The 25,637-nt window shown below is 54.8% G+C and overlaps 1 protein-coding gene across 3 annotated transcripts in view; it reads right to left on the bottom strand.

The window, feature by feature from the left end:
* Window positions 1–24,292, bottom strand: part of STARD10 (StAR related lipid transfer domain containing 10) — a 34,385-nt gene extending 10,093 nt beyond the window's left edge. The window contains exons 1-2 of one of the 3 annotated variants that reach the window (XM_061201288.1): window positions 23,963–24,292; window positions 13,584–13,894 (exon numbers count right to left, since the gene is read on the bottom strand). In XM_061201288.1, the coding sequence (XP_061057271.1) occupies window positions 13,584–13,894; window positions 23,963–23,990 (339 nt within the window). In that variant the 5' untranslated portion in view covers window positions 23,991–24,292. Of the gene's footprint in view, window positions 1–13,583; window positions 13,895–14,274; window positions 14,374–23,194; window positions 23,268–23,962 lie in introns of those variants that run through there. The other 2 variants (XM_061201291.1, XM_061201289.1) reach the window with 2 other exon arrangements.
* Between the last annotated feature and the right edge of the window lie 1,345 nt (window positions 24,293–25,637).

Genomic DNA, 25,637 nt, shown 5'->3' with positions numbered 1-25,637 from the left:
GCCCCGTGCTTCTTTGGGAGATGCCTTCCCAGTGCTCAGTATTAGAGAAAGAGGAATCTCCACAAGAAGAGGGAAGTGGTAGGGGAAGGGGCTGAAGTATCTCCCAGGACCCAGGGAGATGGCTGACCTGAGACAGGAAAAGAAGTCAGGTCATGTCCATGGGGCTGTGGTGTGGCTTTGAGGGCCAATGGCCAGGGCAGTAACAAGCAAACGGAGACACGGACAGATGGATCCAAGTCTGGCCCACATGCCAAGACCTTAACACAGGAGGTCTCCAATATCCTTGCCCGTGGGATATATGGGGCACATGGATTATCCCAAAGTCCTAGGGACCCAGGAGATGATCTCTTCCACCTCTACTCTTCAGGTCACCACTGGGGAAACTGAGGCCCAGAGAAGGGTAAGGGGTCCATCTGGGCTCTGAAACATGCCTCAGGCTGTGCTGACTTCTCACCACATTGCATTTTAGCAGTTTTGTTAAAGGAATAACTATTAAGCAAATCACCCTTTCCCAAAAGAACCGTATTTAAAACAGAGAAAGCACTCCTGACCAGGGTGGAGCACTAGCTATCAAATCAATCATAGCCCCAAACAATAGCTACCACCTCAATAACCATTACCATGTGCTCCAAATCACTAATTCATCATCCCACAAAGGAGACAGCAGCACCTGGACCACGGACCCCACAGGGGCTGAAGTTTAGGTCAAACCACCTCTGCCAGCTGTCAAGGGCGCCAAGCTGCATCCTGTGCAGATATTGTCTCTTACCCCCCCAACACCCTGATGGATATCATCACCCCCATTTTACAGATGCAGAAAGTGAGGCCCAGAGAGGTAAAATGACTAACCAAGGCCACAACGCTAACAGTGGTGGAGCGAACCAGAGCCTGGGTGTGCCTGACCCCAAAGTGTCAGGACTTTCTGCTCCCTTCATCAAGGGGCAGGACTGGCCCATCTAAAACAAACACGCTGGCAACTGGAGACTGCCTTAGTTAATTGGTGGTTATTATTTTCTTTTAATTTATTTAATTTATTTTATTTTTGGCTGCGTTGGGTCTTCGTTGCTGCGCGCGGGCTTCCTCTAGTTGAGGCGAGAGGGGGCTGCTCTTTGTTGTGGTGCACAGGCTTGTCATTGCAGTGGCCTCTCTTGTTGCGGAGCACGGGCTCTAGGCGCACAGGCTTCAGCAGCTGTGGCACGTGGGCTCAGTAGTTGTGGCTCGCGGGCTCCAGAGCGCAGGCTCAGTAGTCGTGGCACACGGGCTTAGTTGCTCTGCGGCATGTGGGATCTTCCTGGACGAGGGCTTGAACCCGTGTCCCCTGCATTGGCAGGCAAATTCTTAACCACTGCGCCACCAGTGAAGCCGTAATTGATGGTTATTACGCAGAGCTCACTGGATTCAGAAAGGCTTGCTGACCAGGCAGGCGAAGCTCAGAGATTCTTCCTCTGAACAAAATTCCCGACTCTATCCTCAGCCCTCCCTGGGCTTAAAGGCAAGGCTGTGCTTTTCCAAAGCTCAGCACTGGAGCTCTGCACCTGGAAGTCTCCTCTGAGAAGACCTGGGCCATCGCATTGCCCCACAAGCTCACACTCGCAGCAATTCCAGGCTGTCTGGTCAGATAGGCCTCTGTCCTGCCGCTTCCTGCCTGTGTGGCCTTGGCTTGGGCAAAGGACTTCAGTTCTGAATCCCAATATCTTCATCTGTCAAACAGGGATAATCCTCCCCTCGGAGTAGAGCTGTGAGGATTAAATGAGACTTGTACATAAAGCCCCCAGCAGCAGCTGCCCTTCTCCAGCCCTAGGCCCCGGCAATTTTCCCTGACTTCTCAGGAACTGCCGAGGGGAGCACTTTCCTGCTAACACCAAAGGGCAGGATATAAAGGGGCAAGGAACAAAGTTTAAAACAACAAAAATGCCCCAGATCCTGCCACAGGGTGGATGGACAGGGAGGGGGTGCGTGGCCCTCTTATACCAGGGCCCTGCACAAGTCCACAGGCTCCACCCTCACAACCCACAACCAGGCACTGCCCTCACCATGTCAGTCCAGGTGTTAAAAGATACAGACACTGACCCAGGGCACACAGCACATGAAAGGCTCAGCTCCAGTGGCCCCTCTGCCCTGTCTGCTCCAAGTCCTCCTCCCAGGGCTGCGCACCACCTGCTTGCTGGCTTCAGGGCACTCCTCTGCCCCTCCTAAAGGCCCCACACGGCCATCATCTAGCCAAGCTGCTAGAGCACCTGCCCTTGCCTCTGAGTTTCTGGGGTCCCCAGAATGGAGACCCCCTAAGACCTTCCCCCCATGTCCCCGCCAAATCTCAAGAGCAGCTCAAGGGCACTGACACAGGGCACCAGGGGAAGCAGAGGTGGGGGTGTGTAGGAGGAGAGAGATCTAATAAGTCCTGCTTTCCCAGGACCTCCCCTTGCTGGTTCTTTGCTATTTTGCCCTCAAACTTCAGCCTGGCTGTGTCCTGACCAGGCCGCCTACCGTGTCCCTAACTTCTGCAGGTTGGTCTGGGGCCTCCTCCTCCACCCCACCGCCTCCCTTCATCGGCACACACTGCAATGCATCGATTCATCCTGGCCCCTTGCTTGTCTTGGCATCCCCAGTGCCTGGCATGGTCTAGTAAAGAAATGCTGCCTGAATGGAAGGAGGGACAGGTGAGCCAGCAAAGAGGCCATGCCCGTGTGAGCTTCTCTGACTTTTAGAGTGCTGGGGCCATGCCTGGTGGCCCTCAGTGCTTTGTGGAGGTCAGAAGGAAGGGTCGTTGTGAAAACCTCCTGGACGCTTGTAAAACTCTCTGTGGCACTTGAGGCTGATTACTACTTCTGCCATCATCCTCATAAAATGGAGTGTAAGGGGCAGGGGCAGAGACAGGTGAAGGGAGATTCTGGGACTTTCTGTAAGATCTTTAATAATTCTGATAAAGAAAAGTAAACTCAATCTGTCCTGAAGTATCAATTTACATTTAGTAAATAGCAAAAGTATATAAAATAACCACTGCTTGTGAGCATATGGTAAAACTGTTACCCAGTTAGTGACAGCAAAAATTGGTTGCACTATTCTGAAAAGTAATTTGGCAAATATTTTTAAAATCATAAAAATGTATCTTTCAACTCAGGTCCTGGAACTCCAGGCCCAGAAATTTATACTCAGGAAAAAAATACAAAATAAGAAAAAAAGTTCTGTTACAATATTCATGACTGTATTATTGCATTTGTAATTAGCAAAATATACTGGGGGACAACCTGGAACACCACCACCAACAGGGCCTGGTTGAGTTAAGAATGGTACATCACCTTGAAGATCACTGCCCAGCTACTGAGGACTGTGGTCTCCCTCAGGGCAGGGGCAGGGGCCCCTCAGAACCCAGAAGAGGGCTGGCAGGGAGCAGCTGCCAGAAATGCTCCTGAATTAATGATTCTGTAGCAATATGAGAAATTTCCACAGATGCAATGTTAAATGAACAAAAGAGGACACAAACTTGCATCTGTGCCATGGTCTCAACTGTACATAAATTACCTACACCCTTGAATGAGAGCTGGAAGGAACCAGGGAGAAGTTTAACTCAGGAATTGAGGCTCTGGGGGATTAATTTATCATTTTTGGATTCTCGTTACTGTTGGTACAACAGAGTTTATATAAGATAAAGAAACCATACTTTTTTTTTTCTAGGTTAAGTGTGTTGTCCAGAATCCCGAGGTCCTTGTTCCCTGGACCTGGGAGCCTGGACTCTGCTGAGATGGGCCTGAGGCTGCCCAGGCTGATGCTGAATTGCCTGGAAATGCTCTGTGTGGTGTAGCCATGCTGAGAGTAAAGCCTGAGGGGGCTCAGGGTCCTTCCACCCTCAGCTGGGACACAGGCATGAAAATCCTGGGGGCTCACGGCAGGGACAGAAGGAAGCAGGGGGACGCAGGCACAGGGAGGGGCACACCTAAGCAGAGTCCTACAGGATGAATAGAATAGCAGATGGCACCCAGATGTAAGGAGGGGAAAGAGGCTCCGGGCAGAGGTGCTGGAGGGGACTGGAAATGGCCTGGACCGGCTGGGGGAAGGAGAAGGCTCATGCAGTTCCACGAGGTAACCCCAGTGAACAAGGATGGACGCAGGAGGAAATGGAGCTGTCCCTTGGGTACCTCAGACTGTTTATTCATTCATCCATTCAGCAAACGTTAAGAGCGTGCTAGCTCTGTGCCAGGCTCTGCACTAGGGCCTTGCAAATTCTCCTAATTCCATCCTCTCAACTACCCGTAAGGAGGGAAGATTACGCCCATTTGTAAATGGTGGCTGAGAAAAGTGAAGGGAAGAACCATCCTGGAACCCAGTGTCAACCCAAAGTCCACCCCTGAAGCTGTTCCCTAAGAACAAGGCTCTGCTCTGTCAAGGACTCGAGGAATCCCAGGTGGGCCAGCACTTGGCCAGATGAGGACTATCCCTAGAGGGTCCACGCTAGGGGCTGGGGCTGCTGGGGCAGCTCTGCCTGGAGTAAGGGGAGCTGGAAGGACACAGAGAGCAGGTTTGGTGTGGGTCCGTCACAGGCTCTCCTTCCCCCACCTTCAGCCTCAGAGTTCTCACCTGTAAAATGACTAGACAGCCTCTTCTGAAGGGAAGGGGATCTGGCACCAGATAACCTCAACCCATCTTCTCTCCTAAAGTGCGGCCCTCCTGAGACCGGTGGTAGGCAGAGGTACTGCCATGTCTCCCCTAGACACAGCTCCCAGAGTCTGCTCAGGCAGACCAAGCTAGGCCCCTCTGCTGCCTCCACGCAGGGCTGAGTGACTCATCCCTACTGTGCCTCCATCCCCTTCCCCTCCCCCTACCTAGTCTCCAGCAGCCTCCCTGGACCCCCACCCCCACCCCCACCCCCCAGGCCTCTGCAGCTGAGGAACATCCTGCTCTGATCTCTTGGAAGCTGACCTCCTGGTCTGGAGCTCCCACCACTCTGCTCCAGCCCTGGCGGAGGTGGGGAGCCAGACAGAGGAGGGAGACCTGAGAAAGAGCAGAGAGTGGGTGGGCCTGCAAGAAAAGAAAGGGGGTCGGGGAGATCAGTGAGACAAGACAGGGGCCAGGACTGACACAGAGACAAGCAGACAAAGACAAATTGGATAAACACTTCCCAGGACTTCAGGCGCTAACAGTGGCCTCATGCCCCCAAAGCTCTCTAGCAAGTTCCAGACTGCATTTTCAACAGCCTCCTGGGCATCACCCCCTGGACAGTCCATAGGCTCACCCTCACCATATCACCTACTGTTGGATTATCCAACCCCAATGCCCACTCCCCTCTGCTCCCCGCCTGTGCCTGGAACCTGGGATTCTGCTTGGCCATGACCTTCCCAACAGCTCCTCTTCGCCAGACCCAGGCAGGCCTCACCATCCTTGCTTGGACCGGTGCAGCCACAGCCTCGTCACTGGTCCCCTGGCTCCCAGGCCAATCTGCCACCTGGGGCCAGGGAGCTTTCTAAAACCCAGTGCTGGGAATTCCCTGGCAGTCCAGTGGTTAGGACTCTGAGCTTTTACTCCTGCCGGCCCAGGTTCGATCCCTGGTCAAGGAACTAAGATCCCACAAGCTGTGTGGTGCAACCAAATAAAATACAATAAAATACAATAAGAAAATAAATAAAAAATAAAACCCAGTGATGATGGTATTGCCCAGCTTGAAAGCCTCTGCTGCCTCTGCCTTCAAGATCAAATCCTAACCAAAACGTCCTCCCAACTCTGGCTCTGCCTCCTCTCCTTCCTCACCCTTAGTCCGCACCCACCAAGACCTTCTCAGCCTGCCACCTGACTCCTGATGGGCCCCACAGGTCCCACCCAGACGCCACTGCCCCCCACCACGCTGTCAGCCACGTCTCCCTCGACCTGAGTCCTCACGAAGGGCTGTCACCATCTCCATCAGTCACCCCACTAGGCCTTAAGAGCAGGGCCCAGGTCTGATCCATCTCCAGGTCCCCAGCACCAGCACAGTGGCTGGCAGAGTGGGTGGGAGACACGAGAAGAGGTTTGTTGAACGAATAAATAACCAGGACAGATTAAAAAAAAGGAGGAAACAGGACAAGTAGAGACGTAAAGGCAGAGGCAGTAACCATTAGAGACAGGGATAGAAAACACACCCCAAGGGGAGACTCTGAGACCCAGAGACAGGCCCAGAGGCAAAGACAGGAGGCTGCAGGGAAGCAGGGAGGGGAAAACCGAGGCAGAGCCAGAGCTGAGCTGGGGGGCGGAAGCCGCTGGGAGACAGCTGAGGAGACATAATTGGATCAGAGACAACTCTGCTGCAGTGAGGGGGTGTGACTCACACACACAAAGTAATGCCAGACACAGAAACACACACAGAGTCTCACACTCAGAGGCACATACACCCAACCTTAGGCACGTGTACACACACACACACACAAACACATTCAATATGGATTTAATGACCTTTGTCAGGTGCCCTGCCCCTGAGGGGCTCACAATCTACCCAACTAAGGACCAGATCACACACACAGGCACATACAATCCAGCTCCACACACAGAAGGCCCAAACATAGAAGGCCAGACAATTCCCATCACATCATCCTGCCCTCATAACACACAACAACCATCTGGTATCTTATTTAGTTATTTGCTTCTATTTTGCTTGTCTCCCCCTCAGGATGTAAACTCATGACAACAGGGTCTGATCTGTCTGGTTTGCCACTAAATTCCTGGATATACTTGGGATACAGTATGTGAACAATAAATATGTGTTGAATGAATGAATGTTGGAGACACACAAGGGAACTCCATCCCCTCTGGCTGTCAGGCCTCTGCCTTAAGACTCATCACTTCCCTGATCTAGTACAAGGTCCCAGGCAATCTAGAAGGGTCCAAAAACAAGGAGGAGGCATCAAGGAGATGGTAGAGGGATTTCTCAGGAAACCAAGGTTAGATGCAGGTTGTGACAGGGAACTCAAAGGATGAGATTAAATGGCCCAGGCAATGCAGAGGAGACCAAAGGCAGTATTTACCTGTACTTCCCATTGCGTGGTGGAGGGGAAGGGGAGGGAGGTAAACTTGCAGGCATTGTTCAACTGCCCCAAGACATAAGAATTCTAGAGAGAGGTCAGAGGTAGCAAGTAGCTGCCTTCAGGGAGCCAGGCTGAGAGGCAGGGAGGCAATTATTATGCTAAAGCCCCAGAGAACAGCTCCAGCTGCCCAGTGCCACCTGCCCAGCCTCTCTTTAATGACAGGTGACAGGAGTCTGTATTTGGTGTGGGACCCACCACTAAGTTCTGGACCTGATACTTTCTTCCACTGCCTGTGTTTCTACAGCTCCAGGGGTCCCGGAGCATTGAGGCCAGACCAAGCATGCCTGAAGTGAGGCACAGGGAGGGACAGAGACACCTCGAGCCCAATGCATGGTCTGAGCACCTTTCCTCTCACCTGTTGCTGGGGGGGGAGGGTGGATGCTCACCTGCCCAGGTCAGGGGTAAAGGTAAGGGGGCAGGGTGGGAATAGAGTTTTAATTCCCATCTATCTCGGTGGCCGCTGGCCCCTCACGAACAGACTGGAGCGGCCCAGCTAAGGTCCCAGATCCCTAAAGAACACCACGCCTCCGGGGTCACGGCACCCGCAGCCCTGGCTCCAGGTGGCCCAGCCAGGCATGGAGACACAGGGGAAGAAAGAAAACCCATCTGTCTCCAGGACTGCCTCCTTTCTCTCATCTCCTGAAACTTTAAAGACTCTCGGCTGGAAACTGAGCTGGGGCTCGTTAAAGTTTAAAAGCCAGAGCCTGGGGAGCTGGTCATGGAGGAACAGAGCCAGCCTGGGGGCTGAGGGCTCTTCTAGCCCCAGCGTGGATGGACACTGACTGAAAGCACCCATCCCACCAGTTCCTTGCCCGCAGGGGGCTGCACATCCATACTATCTTACATCCCAGCCTGCACGAGACTTATGCTGTAACCACCATGTCCCATCCCTTATGCCTCCTAAATCTATCTGGATGCAATCCCTTGCTCCATTCCCCACAGTCCCTGCTTTAGTGCAGGCCTTGGCATGTCTGTCCAAACAAATACAGCAGCATCTTCCTCCTACCACCTGCCTTGTCTAAAACCCTCCCTTGGTACCCTAGAACCTCCAGGACCCAAATCCTAGAGCCTTGGTCTAGCTGTCTAATCACTTCCAGCCCCCTGAGTTCCAAGCCCCACAATGAACCACCTGCAGCTCTCCTAATGCACTGCCCTGTTTCCTGCCTCTGGGTCTTTACACAGCTGTTCCTCTGTATGAAATGCTCCCAATGCTGTCAAACTTGTACTCCTCATTCTCTACCCAACTCCAAACAGATCACCTGAGAATTCCTCCTCTGTGAAGCCTTCTCTGGCCCCCAAGGCTGATTCAGAGGCCTGCTCTGGGTCTCTGCAGCTCCTGTGATAAGTGTCTGTCCCAGCATCCAACTGGGAGCTCCTTGAGGGCAGGGTTCGTTTGATTTCCTTCTTTGTCCCCAACCTGAATGAAGTGCCCAAAGACAGGAAGGGCAGGGCAGCACTACTATTCACATGTGACAGATGAGGAAGCTAAAGCCTAGGCAGGGGCAGCAATCTGCCCAAGGCCACATGGCCAGGACTCTGGACCCTGTGCTCTCCCCCTATGGCCTCAGGCCAACCCAGGCATCTCCAGAAAGACTTCCCTAAAGCCTCCAGCCACCTCTGACCTTTCCTTTCTCTGATTTCCCCCACCTGAAGGTCCAGACCCTGACTCCCTAGGGCATGCTCTCCGGGAGCCTGTCCCCTGAGGACAGCTCTGGACTACTTCCTCCAGCTGCCCTCACACCAAGTCAGAGCTATAGCCATCCAGGACAGGGGTCTCAGGGCCTCAGCCTGGATTCAGGAGCCCCATCTAGGGACCTTCAGATGGCACAGACTGTCATGGCCTTAGCTCTCCGTCCTTACTCTGTGTCCAGCAATGCAGAAGCCTTTACCATGGCCTAAGGCCAGGACAGCCTCTACAAACCACCTGCCCAGCAACTTCCTGTAGAGACAGGGAAACTGAGCCCCAGAGGCGACAGAGGCCCAGCCTGAACCTGAACTCACTGAATCCAAACCCCTAAAACCCAATTAACTCCTGCCTCTGCCACCACAGATAAGAAGACTGACTCGTAAAGGTGAAGTGACCCCCCAAGGTCACACAGTAAGGACTGGGCTCTTGCTCAGCTGGGACCACTCCAGGGTGCCCTCCCACAATGTCACAGTACAGGGAGACCGAAGGCAGAAGACAGGGGTAGGTTCTGAGCCACAGGGTCCAGGAGACGGAAGGGCCCAATGATGCTAATAAGCAGGCCCAAGGGAGTGAAGAGATCTTGGCCTTGGAGTCTCAAGGACCTGGGCTCTGATCCTGCCTCGGCTACCTTCTAGCTGTTTGACTGCACAAGTGAATTCTTGCCCTGAACCTCAGCTTTCACATCTGTTCAATGGAGTTCATAAGACTTATGCCACAGGACAGTTGTGAAGACTCAGTGGGACAACATGAAAAAAACACCTGGCCCTGCGACTGTCCCCACCTTCCCCATGACCCTTTTGAGTCCCATGGACCATTAAGAGTGAGAAGGGCCCTTGGAGATCCCTGAGATGATCCCAAATTTTACAGGGGGAGAGAATGAGGTGCTGAGAGGGGACGGGCTGGAGCACTGGCTTAAGAGCTTGGAACCCAGGGGGCCTGTGGTGTGGAAGCAGGTGGACAGTAAGACAGGTCAGGGAGGGGTCACTGAAGCTTTCTCCAAAGGGGAAGAGGAGGAGTCATAGGACAGGAAGTCAGAGGAGATAGGTCCCCACCACCCAGCTTCCTGTGGCAAGAGGAACCTCAGGTTCTCAGCTGCACTCCCCCAGGAGACCTCGCACCCCTGCTTCAACCGTCAAGCCCCTCAAGGCCCCTACCCACCGGGTCCACTCCTGCCTCTGTGGTCTGCCTATGTACACCTGCCTCATGCAGTGGGCAGGGGGTCACCTGGAATTGTCAGTCTTCTCTCCACCAAGGTCTGGACACCTCTGAGGACAGGGGCCAGGTCTCCTCTACCTCTCAGGTGGCTAGGTACACAGCAGCATCAGAGAGCCCAAGCACATGAGCATCCAGGGCAGGGCTGGGAAGGCCGTGTCATCTCCTGCTTTCTGTCCCCTGTGCCTCATCCCTCTCCATGGGCCCCAGCCCAGGCGTTGAGTTTAGAGGCCCTTGGAGCCAGGAGAGCCCCATGGCACAGATGGAGACATAACCCAGAGAGGGCAGGGATGTGCCCACAGTCACAAACACAGCAAAAGAATACCATAGCCAGGACTGGACCTCAGCCTCTTCCCCAGCTGGCCCTGCTTGAATAAATGACAGACCCCCTGGTTTCCCATTTCTCTACTGCTACAGGAGCTGTGGGGAAGCCTGGCCTGGGCATTGAGAGACCTGTATTCAGGTTCCAAACTGCCCTCTGCCTTGGACCCAGGATCCATGTTCAGCGTCTGCCTTTGGGACGAAGCCTGACCTCTCAGGAGGTGGTACCTGCCTCCTCTCCAGTGCCCGGAGCACAGTGCAGGCTTGGGACCAGACCAGGCCGGAGGCCAGGAGGGAGGGAAAGGGAAGAGGTGGCCTCCAGCAGCCCTGTCCCTTTGTCCTGGCTCCAAATGCTGGGCCAGAGCCACAGTGTCTTCCAGGAACCTCTGGACACAGGAGCAGGGAGAAGATAAGTCTGGGGGAAAGGGAGTGAGGTGGAGGAAATCAATCAGGTAGGCAGATAGGTGGACCCGCTCCCCCAACCTGGGATCATGCACACAGGGCATGTACAGGAGGCAGCTGGCTTTTCCAGCTCAGAGGGCAGGCCCAGAACAGGCTGTGGGGAGGGGGGAGCTCAACAAACACCTGTGGTTGAGTCGCAGCCTCCCGGAGTGACCCAATCATCCCTGGGGACTCTGGCTTCAGACCTGCTGTGTGACCTTGACAAGCCACTCCCCTTTCTGGACCTCAGCTTTCTCATTTATCAAACAAAAATGGGATGATGAGAACACCACGTCCTTCAAAGAGTTATTGATGGGGTCAAATGCCAGAATGTTGACTAAGATGTGAGCCCAAGATGAGAGAGGCAGGGACTCCGGAGCTAGGCTGGCCTGGGTTCCACTCCTGCCTCAGCTGATATGACCTTAGGCAAGCGACACCACCTCTCTCAGCCTCAGTTTCTTTGTTTGTAGCATGGAAACAAGCCTACTGCTGCCCAGGACTGGCCTGAGGGTAAATTAGACCATGAAGAGAAACGCTTGGCTCAGAGCAGGGGCTCTTACCAGAAATGGACTCTTGGAATCTTGGGGATGGGGAGCTCAGAGACCTCTGCCTGTCCCCCACAGCTCCATCTGGCTGTGCTGAGGGGATCAGAGACCTCGGGATGCCCGTAACCAAGGCCCCAGCCTCCTCCTTAGGCCCCAGCTCTGCTCACCTCCTGGCCCCAGTCCCCCTCCACTGTGGCGAGCACAGCAGAGAGAATGAGGCAGGTAGGCTAAAGGTCCGGGTGTCAAGTCTGGCTCTGCTGGGACTTGGCTGTGTGAGCCTGGGCTGGCCCCTGTTCCTCTCTGGACCTCGGTGTCCATACTTGCACCCCAGTGAGGGGTGAGTATGAAACTGGGGTTGTAAAGACACCTCCAACCTCTGCTCAGTCTGAGAGGGAAGGAAGGTCAGGTGTATGCCCTGACCACAAGCCCACAATACCCCCGTTTTTCCAAGTCCCCTCCACTCCCAAGGAAGAACACCTGACAAATCTGATCTGGCCACAAGGGGTCCGTTGTGGCACTCTGGACCCCGGACCTGCCAACTCCAGTCCTGGACTAGGCTGGGTTTATTCATTAACCAAGCCAGATGGAGGAGGCAGCTCCGCCCTGTTGACACAGAGGGTGGGAGTACTGGTCTCAGTTCAGACTTTCCCCTTCTCTTCCTTCTGGAGAGCCAGCTCGGTGGGGAAATTACACTTCCCCACCCCACTGCACAGCCCAGCCTTGAGCCTTTCCTAGGTCACAGTCAGGAAAACAACCTTGTTCTCACAAAAACTTTGCTCACGTTTTATTCAGTTTGTTCCTTCGTTCCTTCCTTCCTTCCATCCTTCATTCAACCAACATCCCTGCTCTGTCTGTGTTGGAGGCTGAGGACGCAAAGAAGGATAGGACCTGTCCCTGTCCTCAGAGAGCACTAAGCTGGAACATACCAGCTGCCCTTCCCTTCCCTGCTCCTCAGGCTCAGACACAGGTCAGGCCTCCGGGAAGGCCCCAGCCCAGGGTCCTCAGGCCTGGGTAGAGAGTCCCAGGAGGGGAGACACACATGGAAACCCAGAGAGAAAGAGACAGTCAGATAGCCAGGGTGCAGACAGAGAGTTATAGAAGGGAGAAAGGAAGACAGAATGGGTGAGCCAGAAGACCACACGGGAACAGATGGACAAAGGTCTTAATGACTAAGACAAAGTGAGGCAGAAAGGCACAGGGTCAGAGAGGGAAGGTCAGACATCTCTGGCCCTGGTATGAGGCCATGATGCCAGAGCTAAATCGAAATCCAAGAGCAGGTCCCAGGCAAGAGGGGCTGAAGTAGAGGGAGGGCAGGAGTGCCCTCTGAGTTCAGTGTCCTGCTTCCACCTCTGCCCCCCTCCACCACAGGAATACACTCCTCCACATGTTCGAGAAGGACAGCAGGAAGGGTGAGGCAAGAGAAAGGGAAGGGTACAGTCTACTGCCAGGACTCCACTGAAGGGAGACCTGCCCCCTTGAAAAGTGGCACTCACAGCAATGCCAGATGTGTTGTGTTGGAGGAAGCTACCGAGGCCTCTAATCAGAGTCTTCACCAGCCTATTCCCCATCTAGTTCCCCAGGGTAGGTGGGCTCACGGGGTCCCAAACCCCAAGCTGGCCCTATCTTGGCAAAGAGAAGAAAATCAGGGGGTTGTGAGGAATGGGGTTGATGGCTGTGAGGGAGGCTGAATGTGCCTACATCTTCCCTGCATCTGCTGGTCCTCTCCTCCCCCAGCCCACCCCCAGTCTGGCCCTGTGTAAGGCAGAGACATCTAAGTCCTGCTTTCAGGATCTGCCAGCCAGGATCCTGAGTCCCTGCAGGAGAGACTCAGGGAACAGCCAGGAGGGAAGGGGGAAGAGCAGGGCATCAGAAAGGAAGGAATCAGGTCTCTGGCACCCAAGGGTGCAGAGAGTGGGGAAAGATACACAGCTTAGGCTGAGAGAACCAGGAATTCAGGAGAGAAGGGCTCAGTCTCCCTCCTCAGATGACTCAAGTCAGGACGTGGTGAAGGCTTCCATGGGCAGAGAGCTCCCTGAGGGAGACCATTCTCCTAGGTAGGCCTGACAGCAGCCCACCTCCCCGGATCAGGCAGGGGTGTGCAGAAGCCTGGGTTCTGGCTGAGTGAGCCAGAGTGAGTCACACCCCCTCTCCAGGCCTCAGTTGGCTCATCTGTGAGATGGGGCCAGCAAACTGTGCCTCCTCCTGGTTTCTCACGGGAGAGTCTGAGGTGTACAACCGGGTGTCTGTAACCCTGCAGGAGGACCAGGAGACTCCCTGGTCAGAGGAAGTAAGGGTGCAGTGCAGGCTACACCTGCTGCAGGCCAACCCTACCTTGATCTTGTGCAGGGTACGATCCATCTCCACAGCCTGCACCCACACAGACACGCCGGCCTTGCTGTAGGTCAGGTTCCAGCCCGCCTCGGCCTCACACTCTGACCGGAAGCTGCGGAAGTCCTGGTCGTCGGGCACCTGGACGCTGTCGCGGCCCAGGACTGGCCGAGGCCCCTGGGGCTCAGTTGAGGCAGCTGACTTCTCCATGGGGAAGCCCAGAGCCCTGGTCCTAGTCCGGCTCTCCTGGGTCCTCCGCGGAAGCTCCAACAACGTCGACGCGGCTGCAGATGCTGACGCCACCTTCCAGGGACCTGAAAGACCGGTTTGGGAACCGGAGTCAGTGCGCTGGGGGCGCGGGTGCGGCTGTCCGGGGTCCTGGCGGGTAGAGTTAGAGACAGGCAGGGGCTGGCCAGCGCGCACCGCCGGCACAGAGCAGTACGCCCCCCTCCCCCTCCGCTAGGAGCGACCCAGACCTCCGGCTTGGGGGCCGGAGTGGGGGCTGCGTATCGGGTGCGGGGGGGGCCCGTCGGGACCCGGGGGAGGCCGCGACCCGAGGTGACGGACGGTTCGGCGGGGTCCGCGCAGCGCTGGCCGGACTGGCTCAACTAACTCGGCAGCGGCGCCGGCGCGGGAAGCGCGCGGGGCCCGTGGTGGGGGCGGGGTGGGGTGCCCAAGGGGCCGGCCCGCTCACCTGTGCCAGCTGCTCCGCCGGGGCCCGCCGGGGCCGGAGGTGCGAGCGCCTCTGCCGCTGCCGCCGCCGCCGCGCTGCCCGGGCGACCGGGGCAGCGCGGGGGCTCTGGGGGGAGGAGCAGTGGGTCCCGCCGCCGACCCCGCCCCGCACCCCCCCCCCGGCCCCGCGCGCCCCCACCCCGCCCCGCGCGCCCCCCTCCCTCCCTCTCCCCGGGCTAGGCTGGGGGCTCCGGGGGCTCCGCTCGCCGGCGCTGGGTATTTTCCAGGCTGCGGAGGTACAGCTGATGGGTCTTGGAGCCCCGCCCCGCCCCGCCCCGCCGGGTCCTAGCGCCCGCCCCACCCGCCTCCGAAGGGGACCTGGCCCGACCAGTCCTCAGGCAGGGGTCGGGGAGGGGCCCAGATAGAGTGGGCTCTGAGAAGAAGGGCGAGGAGGTGCTCGAAGAGGGATTCTGGAAGTTACCTGCGAACCCCTTCTCTCCAACACCCTCCCATACTCACAGGTACACACCTCTGCAACAACCTACTTAGACACAAGGAACCACCCAGAGACCCAAAGATGGGCACACTCCCCCCACCACAATCAAGAGCCCACAGCTTGCATCCCCCAACAACCACTAGCCTCAAGGTTCACAGGCTGGCTAGACGTGGGTAAATCTCCACTCCCATCTCACTCCCGGCTGGGAGCTTTAACCAGGCTCTCCTCCAGCCCCAGACTCTGGCCCTTGTCCACCACCACCCCTCCTGAGCACCCCTGCATGTATTCACACACCTCCCATGGATTAGACTAGGCTCTCAAGAGCATCTGGCCCCAGAGCTCTGGGGCTACCCTGTCCCTCCCCAGGCGAAGCTGTCCAGAGCTCCACAGCCACAGGGCAGGTAGGTCCACCAGTACTCCAGCCACCCCTTCCAGCCAGGGAGGCTGCTACCTGCCCCCCTGGGTTCTAGTGCCAGCTCCGCCTCCAGCTGCTCCGGGTGAACTGAGGCCAATAGTTCAATTTCTCTGAGGTGAGGCCAGTATGAGTGTGGCAGTGGGCCCAAGGCTAGCATTCACTGACCCTAGTGACTGGCCCTTGACTAAAGAGGGCTAGGGAGAGCTAGGGCCTGTGGTGAGCTCCCCTGGATGGGCAGCTAATAGGGCACAAGTGCCCATCACTTGCCCACTGCCACACGGTGAGTACATGGCCATCCTTCCCAGAACCCAGATCTCAGCCTCCTCCCACCCCAGGGTTCCTTTCTCTGCTCTGGCTGTCCCCATCATCTTTCTGAGCCTTAGTTTCCCATCTGTAGAATGTGAGCATCAGAATGTATAACCTCCTAGCCTCACCATCCTAGAGCTCTGGGATGGAACAGCTTTTCTTAAAGGTGCTCGAGAAAGATAAGTTGTCACGGTGGGTTCACAAATAGAGGTGTTTCTTCCTGAAGTGCTTAGGGCTCTGAGATGTGTGTGAATCAGGCCCAATTTTAAAAGTGGAGGGGGTGAGCAGGGAGCCCTGATGGCAAGTGACCCCAAGGTTCATTCTGCAAAGTAAATCTTGTAAAATGAATTGCAGGTCCCCATGAGGCTTGTGTGATGACCTTAGATCTCCAGTGTGAGGGGCATAGTCAGATAATCACCCTCGCCCCTTCTAACCCACATTCTTTAAGTGTGTGGAAATGGGTGGCAGGAGGGCTGGATCTGGGTTCGGGAGGCCAGGGCTCTGGCTCTCTGCTATGCATGTCCTCTGCCTCCACCCCAACCCTAGGCAGTTCACTGCCCCTCCCCTGGCTTCAGTGGTTTTATCTGACAGCCTCATACCCAGGCTAATGGGAGATTCAAAGAGGGGTACACAGAGCCTGCTTTGTGAACTGTAGCCTCTGGGATCTGCCACGAGGAAAAGAGAGAGGAGCACTGGCCTGGCGGCTCCTGCCTTCTTAGGGCCCCAATGACACACATCTCAGCTGACAGCAAGCACCAGGGCAGTACCCCTCTCATGCCCGTCACCCAGTCTAGGGTAGAAGAGATAAGGCTGGGGTGACAGCAGGAGATAGCACTGAGGGCAGACTGACAGGACTTCTCCACCCCCCAGAGCACTGCCAGCCTAAGACACACAAACTCAGGGAGGTACACATGGCAGAAATCAAAACAACACTCAAATCCAAATATAGATTAACCAAGAATGAATCTTTTGGGTCTTGGGGCAGTAAAGGTGGGTGACCTGGTACCTCTGGGCTCAGATGGTTATGCCCTGGGCTCAACCCTGCCTGGAGGTTTAGGCCAGGCTAGCTGGGGCATCACTCCTCATCCTATTCATCATTAATTTGCCCTTGCAGGCCCCCCCAAACCCCAGGAATTTAGGTATCTCTGGCTCAAGGGTTCATGACAGCCTCCCAAACATGCCTGGATCAAAGCAGATTCATATCCTGTCTCAAACACCACCGAGCAGCAGAGAGAAGGCTAGGAGGGCTGGGATGGGTGACCTGGGGGAGGAGTCTGGAGAGGAGTCCTAGGACTTGGCCATCCCTGCTTCCCACAGCCTGAAGTGCAAAGGGCCTGTGGAACTGGGTTCAAATCCTGTCTATACCATTTCCTAAATGTGTGACCAAGAGCAGGTGACAGTCCTCTCTGAGCCTCAGTTTCTTCATTTAGAATAATAATACCTACTTATTACTTATACTTATTGCAAGGAAAAGAGTTGTACATATATCAGTTTCACCCCCAAGTAACTAAAAATATAACCGGAGGGAGAAGGGTAGGGAGGAATAAATGCACTGTCCAAAAATGGCATATTTCCAACAAAAAAGTGTTAAGATAACATCTTGATAGGATGGTTGTTAAGATTCTCAGGAAAGAGTAAACAGTGGAAAAGCTTGGCAAAGCATGACCCTGCTCTGCCCCCTGCAGCCCATGCACCAGCCACAGGGCCCCTTGACGGAAAGTGGATTGGGTGAGGTGCCTCTCTGGGCCCCAGCCCCAGAATGGGGCAACACCAAGCAGGAGTCAGAGTGGGAGTAGAAGGCGGGAGCGTGTAAGAGAAAGAGAAGGTGCTTAGCAAACTGAGAGGCATCATGAGAATGTGAGGAATCATTACCCAGGGTGCTGAGCAAGTGCTGGGTCTTACACATGCCCCTCACAGAGAGAGCAGCTGAGGTGTGGGAGGCATGGGGACGCCCCTGAATCAAAGTAAGACAGAACCCATCTAGGGACCTCCAGTACCTGGAATGGGGGTAGGGGGTCGTTTGGAGATATTCACACCAGTCCTTGCTCACTGCCCCCTGACAGCTGTTGGAATAGGGTCAGGGCACCTGCCTGGAGCCATCCATGACCTGGTCCCTCACACTCCCCTCAACTCCCCTCGCTGAGTCCCCGTCAGGACTAAAGACCCTCAGACTGACATCATATGGCCACAGCCCCTAACTGTACAGATGGAGAAACAAAGGCCCCGCCAGCAGGGACAAAGCAGAGATAAGATCCTAGGTCTCCCAGCTCCTAACCCAAGGCTCTGTCCCTGTTCCCCATTATACACCACTACCTTCACTACCCCAGGGGTGACCTTGGGGTAGTCACCACCCTCTCTCTGCTTCAAGACATCCTCTGCCCAAGGGCCCCACCCTGTCCAGTGTCCTGGACAATGAGGGGCTACCAGGTCTTGACTTGCTCCGGGGTGCTCCCTCCAACTCATCATCTAGTCAGATGGATGGCTGCCTCGATCTCCCCTTTGGGAGATGAGGAGAAGGCCCCCCCCGACCCCTTCTCCCCCCCATTCCCTCTCCTCAGGGGTAACTGACCCTGCGTTTGGTTGGAGAAAATTCCCAGGTTGCCTAGGGTAAAGAGGCAGTACCCTGGGGGCACCGTTCTAGAAGACTAGGCAATGACCTGTGTGATGTCACCAGGAAGCAGCAGAGTAGAGAGGTGATTCATGAGGCCCCTCTGGAAGGGCCCAGGACAGAGCACCCTGAGGCCCCCAGGGCTGGCTCGGCCTTGAGACGGACGTGTCGTTTACAGTTTGTTGCAGGTGGCAATAGGCTCGGCACCCCCGTCCCAACTGGACCTGGATCTAAGTGTTTGCCCAGGGTGGGTCTCCTACCCCTGATGGGCCTCCCTGAGCAAACAGCCCAAGCACTGCCCTGAGGGAGCTGCTAGAGCCTGAGGGAGTCACAGAAAGGCACACAATCAGAGTTACCCACATCCCCTCTCCTCCTGGTGACACTGTCACAGCCATGTGCCATCACACTGATGTCCTGTCACAGACCCACAGAGCCACGTACAATCTCAGTCTCATGCGTGGGAGCCCAACATGGGTACACTGGCTAGGGTGCACCAGGTCACCCAAGTAGAGTTGCCAGATAAAACACAGGACACGTCGTGAAATTTGATTTTCAGATAAGGGAAATCATTTTTAGTATGAGCATGTATCAAATATTTGCTAAATCTGGCAACCTTATACCTGAGGCCCTGTGCCACACCCACATCACAAAGCCTCAGAGAGCTACACCAGTCCCTCACCTGCCCTGGGAAGGTACAGTCAGCACCCGGGTCACAGCTGTTGCACACACATGTACATACATGCACACGCACACACACACACACACGAACGGCCTTGCACATCCTGTGAAGAGGCCCTGGGCCAGAGTAAGAGTCTGCCACACTCTTTTTGTCTAATCTTCACAATAACCTTAGGTGGAAGGTCATACAGGGACTCTTAGCCTCATTTGACAAATGAGAAAAATAAGGCCCAGCAAGAAACAGAACCTATCCTTGGTATCCCCACGTGTGGTCCCCTGGCAGGGGCAGAAGGGGTGCGAGGGAAGTCATGTTATACCTGGGCTGGGCTGTGTCCCTGGGCAGGTCTGAGCTCCTCAAGCAGGCCTCTTAGATGAGCCTCTCCCCGGTAGGAACAATAGCCTAGGGGTTTGGGGGGTGGACCCTCTGCCCCTTCCCCCATCCAACGGGTGATCCTAAGTGCGCCCCAGAGGCCCCTCTTGTCCCAGGAGGTGGAAACTGTCCTGTCAGGGCACTGAGGGCCCAGCTTTGAGATTAAAAAATACGAAGAAACCAAAAGAAGGAAGTTGTGCGGGCTTCCAGAAAAGAGGCTGTCGTCCCAAGGCTGGAGTTCTTGCCCTGGTAAAAGGGCCAGAAAACCTCGTCCTCCCCAGAGACACACAAAGACACCTCCATCCCCACTGCCACCCAGCCTGAGCACATAGCCGAGGGGAGGGCCTGGGGTCAGGCAGATGGATCAGGAGCCTCTGACAGGAAACTCGAGGGCTTTTGGAAGGCTGCATCGACCCAGCAATCGAACTGGGTTGCTGCAGGCGGCAGTGCCCAAAAGACATCATCAGCAGAAAGACCCAGCCTGCAGAGGGGGCGCTGGCCATCTGGGCCTGGGGCCCTCCCAAAGAGGAGTCTCCATGGTTCCACTCTGGGCCCTGCCGACCTTGGGCAAGGCCCTGTACCTCTCTGGTCTGTCTTCCTGTCGAAGTGGTGGTGCTCAAGACGCCTCTCCACCGGCCTGGGGCAGGTGGATGGGCTCTGTAAATTGTGAAGTCCTGCATGGTGGGGGGGTTGCAGTGGAGCTGTGTTAGTCTCTTCTTTCCCCCAAGCCTGGGAGCACCCTGGGCAGCAAGACCCTGCAAGGCCCAGAGAGAAGCTCCTAGGACTCTAGGGTACAGGGACTGGAGGATGGGGAGGGAAGGACAGAAGAGGAGGAGGAATAGACAGGGTGAAATACCCTGCTCAGCAGTCTACCACAATGGTTAAGAGCTTGGGCTATGGAGCCAGGCTGTCTGGGTTAAAACCTCTTACTGTGTGGCTTCCCTGGTGGCACAGTGGTTGAGAATCTGCCTGCCAATGCAGGGCACACGTGTTCGAGCCCTGGTCTGGGAAGATCCCACATGCCGCGGAGCGACTAGGCCTGTGAGCCACAACTGCTGAGCCTGCGCGTCTGGAGCCTGTGCTCCGCAACAAGAGAGGCCGCGATAGTGAGAGGCCCGCACACCGCGATGAAGAGTGGCCCCCACTTGCCGCAACTAGAGAAAGCCCTCGCACAGAAACGAAGACCCAACAGAGCCATAAATAAATAAATAAATAAAATTAAAAAAAAACAAAAACAAAAAACCTCTTACTGTGTGATCTAGAACAAGTTACTTAACCTTTCTGTGTCTCAGTACTCCCATTTCTAGAATGAGTAGGCTAGTAGGACTTACACCATTGCCTCGGGGACGAAGTGAGTTCACGCATGTGGAGAGCTCAGCAGGGTGCCCGGCAAGCAATGAGCACTCAATAAACGCCACAGCTGCTATCAGTTCTTGTCTCCTGAGCCCCCTTACCCCCCCGTCTGGCAGCTTTTCCCAAGGCATGGCCTCTTTCCTAAGTCTCTGCTCCTTGACCTGGAGGCAGTGCCTCCCTCTTCTGACATGGAGGAAAAGAAACAGTCTGGGTTCACTTGGAGACTGGAGGGCTGAGAATAAAGCAGAAGTGAGTGCTATGACATCTTGTCCCCCTCCCTCACCCCAATTCCAAACAGCTACAAAGGCCTGGATGGGTTCCCTTTGGAAGGCCTTCGCTCAATGGCATGAGCTCCTTGCATCCACACAGCCCCATCCTCAGTGTCTGACAACTGGATGCTAGGACAGCAGCAGGACCCAGGGAGCCTGGCTATGCCCAGCCAGCGGGCAGGACAGTACTGAGACATCCACACTCCAGGGGCTGGTTCCTAGGACCCTGTGAAGGGCTGGTGTGGGGAAGGCTTGCTAGGAGCTCTGTCAGTGAGTGGGGCTGAAGGCTCTGCCTTGGGTCGGGGTTCATTCTGGGGCCAAAATTCACACCTGGAACAGGCCTAGAACAGACCCAGCTTCCATGGGGCACTGCTGTGCAGGGGACTCCTGCCAACCTCTACCCCCTGCCCTGAGGCCCTGGTGCCCCGGGTTAGCGGGCATCTCCAAATGCTCCCCCGGGGGCGGCTGCCTCCTTCAGCACCTTCTAAATTTAGGGCTTGGGCTCTGTGACTCATTCCTGAATCTGCTTCGCTCCCCTCCTCCAGGAGTGTGCTCCCGTGGTAGTTTTATCTTCTGCTGCCTCAGACCGATTAACAAGGCCCTAGAATCCTGCAGCAGCCGCACACACCAAGGAGAGCTCCCCAGTCCAGCTGCCCCAGCTCGGCTCTGGGCTTCTCTCTGACCAGGTCCTGTGCTCCCCCCTCCCTTTACCTATCCATGCACCCACCCCCACCCTGCCACTCCCCGACCACAACCCACCCAGGTGGCTGCATTTGAGGCTGGCTCCAAGCGGGACTGTGGTGGCCGTGGGGAAGGAGAGATGGAGCCAAACCCTGCCCCCTTCAAACTAGCTGCCAGGCAGAGCCCTGGCCTAACATAAGGACACCTGAGTTCTGGCTCAGACTCACTCCCACCTTACTGTGGGGCTCTTGGTGAGTTCCTGGCCCCTCTGGGCTTCTCTTTCTTCCTCTATGAATAAGGGGTTTGAACCAGACCTCCACTAGGGAGGCCTGGACCAGAGCTGAATTTACCACTGAGCCAGACTGCCACCTTCAAACAGGGTGGGCTGGCGGCAGGGTTATCTGACATTGGGCCCTGTCTCCCACCCAGGCGCCTCTCTGCCCATGGCTCCTGCTCTGTTCAGGGGACACACAGTCAAGGCCCTGCTGTCAGCCTTTTGGAACTTCTGTCCTGCCGGGAGAAAGGGTTGTGGTTCTGGTCTCACTGTCCAGGGCTGTGAGCTTTGGGCAAGAATCACCTTTACTCTGGACCCAGGTTGTGGGGAAATGAATCACGTGCATGTGGAGGTGTAAATGCTCCCTGCCAGGTTCCCAGTGCCAGAGGGGGAAATGGGGATGTGAGTGTCCCCCTTGACTTCCAGAAATGCAGGCTCCCTGGGCACAGAGTGGAGGTATCTGGGGCTGCGACATCTCTGCCCCTGCTGGGCTCTGGGAGAACCCTATCTGCAGCTGGCCTCCATCTGTGTTCATGAGTAACAAAGAGTGGCTAATGTTTACTGAGCATGTACCACGTGCCTGGTGGTGTTCTACACACGTAACAGTTCTTAACTCATTTATTTCATAGTTATACTTCAAGACAGCGCTTGAATAAGGCTTACCACCCCACTCTTCAGACAGTGAGGCTCAGAGTGGGGTAGTGACTCGCCAAGGATCCCAGCATTAAGTCACTGGGAGGGCTAGTTAAAAGCCAGGTCTGACTGCAATCCTGGCTTCTGTTTGTACCCTAAGGTAGCTCTTCTCAGCATATACATTAGACACTCAATAAATGTTTGATGAAGATGTTTGATCACTGCCATGTAATGGAAAGATCCCTGTCCTAGTCCAATTTTACGCCAGCTCCTTGTGTGTCCTGAAGAAAAGTTCTTTCTTCCTTTAGCCTCGGTTTCCCCTGCTGAAAACAGAGATGATAAGTGAAGGCCCAGAGAATTAGATACTTGGAGGTGGGGAGGATCTTGAATTTCTATTTCTACGAACACCTGCCTTTCATGACTTGCCTGAGGAGGCCCCATCTGCAACCAGACCTTAGGGTCTCCTAGCCCCTCCTATACCTATGTCCAGAACCTCTAAGAGCACTCCAGAGACAAACAACTGGGTACAGCCCAGCTCCAAGGGACAGAGAAAAGTTCATTTCCCTGACGGGCAGCTGCCTGATCTTGGGGGGTGGTATGGTGTGCCTATGGTGCCACCTGACTGCTCCACCTGGTTGGAGGAGTGGCTCCTACAGCCTCTCAGCTCAACCTGCATCACTTCCTCTCCTTAGCATCCAAGCCAGCCCAGGCACCACCTCCAGCTGTCGCTGGCCCCAACTGGAATCACCTGAGCACCCAATTCCTCCCAGGCTCAGAAACAGAGCCCACTCTTTTCCATTCAGGGTCTGTACCCTTCACATTACCCCTTCATCTGTCACACTTGAGTTCCTTCCTTTACCTGGGCCACTCTCCTGAGAAGCAGGGTCTGTACAGCTCCGGCAACACTGTCCTCTGTCTTCAGGATTCTCCAGTTCCTCCTTAGTTTCTGCCCTTTGGTAGTCATCTCAACAGAGCAGGGCCTTTCTCCACTAGGCCCAGGTTGGGTAGGAGAAGGATGAGGAATAAGGACTCCTCCAGACTCCGTTTCTCTAAGCCTGTATCCAACAAAGACACTAATCCTTGGGGTGCAGGGAAGGGCTCCAAGCCCAAACGCAGGAAGCCTGGGCGTTAGCCCTTGCTCACAGACTGCTGAGACCTGGGGCAAGCTCCTGCTCCTCTTGGGGCCCTCAGTTTTGCAATTTGTATCATGAGGAAATAGCTCCTCAATCTGCAATCACCCGATTATAATAATCTTTTGCCTTTATACATTGCTTGGCAACTTAGTTTCACTTCCGGATCTTATTCGATCCTTCCAATAACCTATTTCCATTTACAAATGAGAAAGCTTAGGTCCTCAGGGGAACAGAACTATCAAGGTCACATAGCAACTCAGAGGTAAAGCCTGGACTAGAGTCCTTGAATCCTGAACCATCTGCGGTCTTCCACACCCTTAAGATGATAGGACTCTGGCTGTATGACTTTCTCTGACCCGTTGCCCCACTGGTAAAATGACTGCTCTAAGGATCAAATTAAGAGAGGCAATGAAGGGGGCTGTGCTTTGCAAACCATAAGAAAAAGGACAACAGAAAAACAACGGGACCGTTACGTTACTATTTATTACTCTTACCTTTGCTAAGGCGCCCCCTCGTGTCCATCCCGAGGCGCTCCGTTTGCGCAGGCGCTCTTTGGTGTTTACGGAAGCCTTGAGGCCCAGCATTTGCGCGTGCGCTCCGCGTAAAGGGCCGCCCAACGGCTGTCTGGCTGCTCGCTGTCAGACGCTGCCGTCAAGTCCCCTAGTGGTTGTGGCCGCCCAGTTACTACGGTTCCCTGGGGCCCTGTCTGCTCTGCTTCGGTTGAGGCATTTCTACAACTCCGGAGCGGCGGAGACCTAAGGAATGGCAGGGAGAGGCACAGCGCGGTCTCCCAGGACTCCAGCATCTCAGTTACCGCTGTACTAAACCTCGGGTGCCGACTTTGGCGCCCCTCACGGCAGATATGGCGGCCGCGGTGAACTGGACGGGAGCGGCCCACGCACTGCCTCTTGGGAGCCTTAATTCGCTGCTAGAACCTTTCCGGAGTTGGAAAGCTGTTAAAACTACATTTCCCAGAAGTCCAAGAGCCAGAGTCGCAGGAGAAGGGCCCGGGGCATGTTGGGAGATGGAGTGTGGGCATGGTAGTGACTTTGTGCAGGTAGGGAAACGCGGTGAAGTGGTGGAGTCTCGCTCTCTGAGCCTGGGCTGTGGGTTCGAGGTACGCACGAGTTACACGGTAGCTGTCATAGGGAGAGAGTAGCGCTGTTGGACTGAGATTTAGAAAGAATACTACGCACTATGTGTCTGCACCTCCCACAGGGCTTCCACCACCATCACTCTTTGGAGACTGCAGTCCCAGGGGTCACCGTCGCCTGGGACTCTGAGTTCTCTTACTGCTGTTCAAAAGAACTGTTTGTAATAATGGAAATATTCTATAGCTGCATTGTCCAATAGGGTAGCGACTAGTCTGTGGCTACTGGACATTTGACATGAGGCTAAGTACCATAGAGGAAGAAAAACTTTTATTTAACTGAGTTTATTTTTAAAATCCAATTAATTACTCTTAATTACATTTAAATAGCCACCTATGGCTAATGGCTACCATATTTGACAGCGGCACACTATACTAGACTAGACCTCTTAGTGTTCAATACCAACAATCACCTTCCCACTTTGTGAGACCTAACACTTGAGTTTTCTTCCTACTGTTGACTAAAAATAAGTACACCACCTAAAAGTTGAGAACTTTGTTTTATTCACAGCCTTACTGAGGACTATAGCCGGGGATGGCAGCCTCTCAGATAGCTCTGAAGGACTGTTCCAAAGAGGTAAGGGAGGAGCAAGGAGTTTTTCCTGAAAAAAACATGTAGTGGACATCCAAAGATTACTGCTAATCACACACAAGAAACCAGACATCTCAAGTTAATTGTTTTAGTGCCTATGCATGGGAAGATGCAAGAGTCTGGGCTCATTGAAATTATTCCTTTGGTATGCATCTTAACTATCTAGGGCTAGTATCCTGTTTTTCTCCATCCAGAATTCCCCTCAGGGTGCACCGTTCAGGGGTGGCTGCAGTGGCTGATGGCTGGATGGCAGGAAACATTCTTTGTTTACTGACTTGTCAGGCAACATTTTTTTGTCCACACTGCCTACTCACTACACTTAGGCTTTGCAGATTCCACCTCCATTGTGTGTCCCTTGAAAACCTAAAAATTAGTTCAGATTGTAAAAATCTGCTGTGGTGTTCATTAGACTGGAATAACAGGCACA

Source organism: Eubalaena glacialis, chromosome 10 (genome assembly GCF_028564815.1).
Source record: "Eubalaena glacialis isolate mEubGla1 chromosome 10, mEubGla1.1.hap2.+ XY, whole genome shotgun sequence".
In the NCBI taxonomy this organism is placed as follows: domain Eukaryota; kingdom Metazoa; phylum Chordata; class Mammalia; order Artiodactyla; family Balaenidae; genus Eubalaena; species Eubalaena glacialis.
The sequence above is the reverse complement of the archived record's forward strand: the minus strand, read 5'-3'. Positions and strand labels throughout refer to the sequence as shown.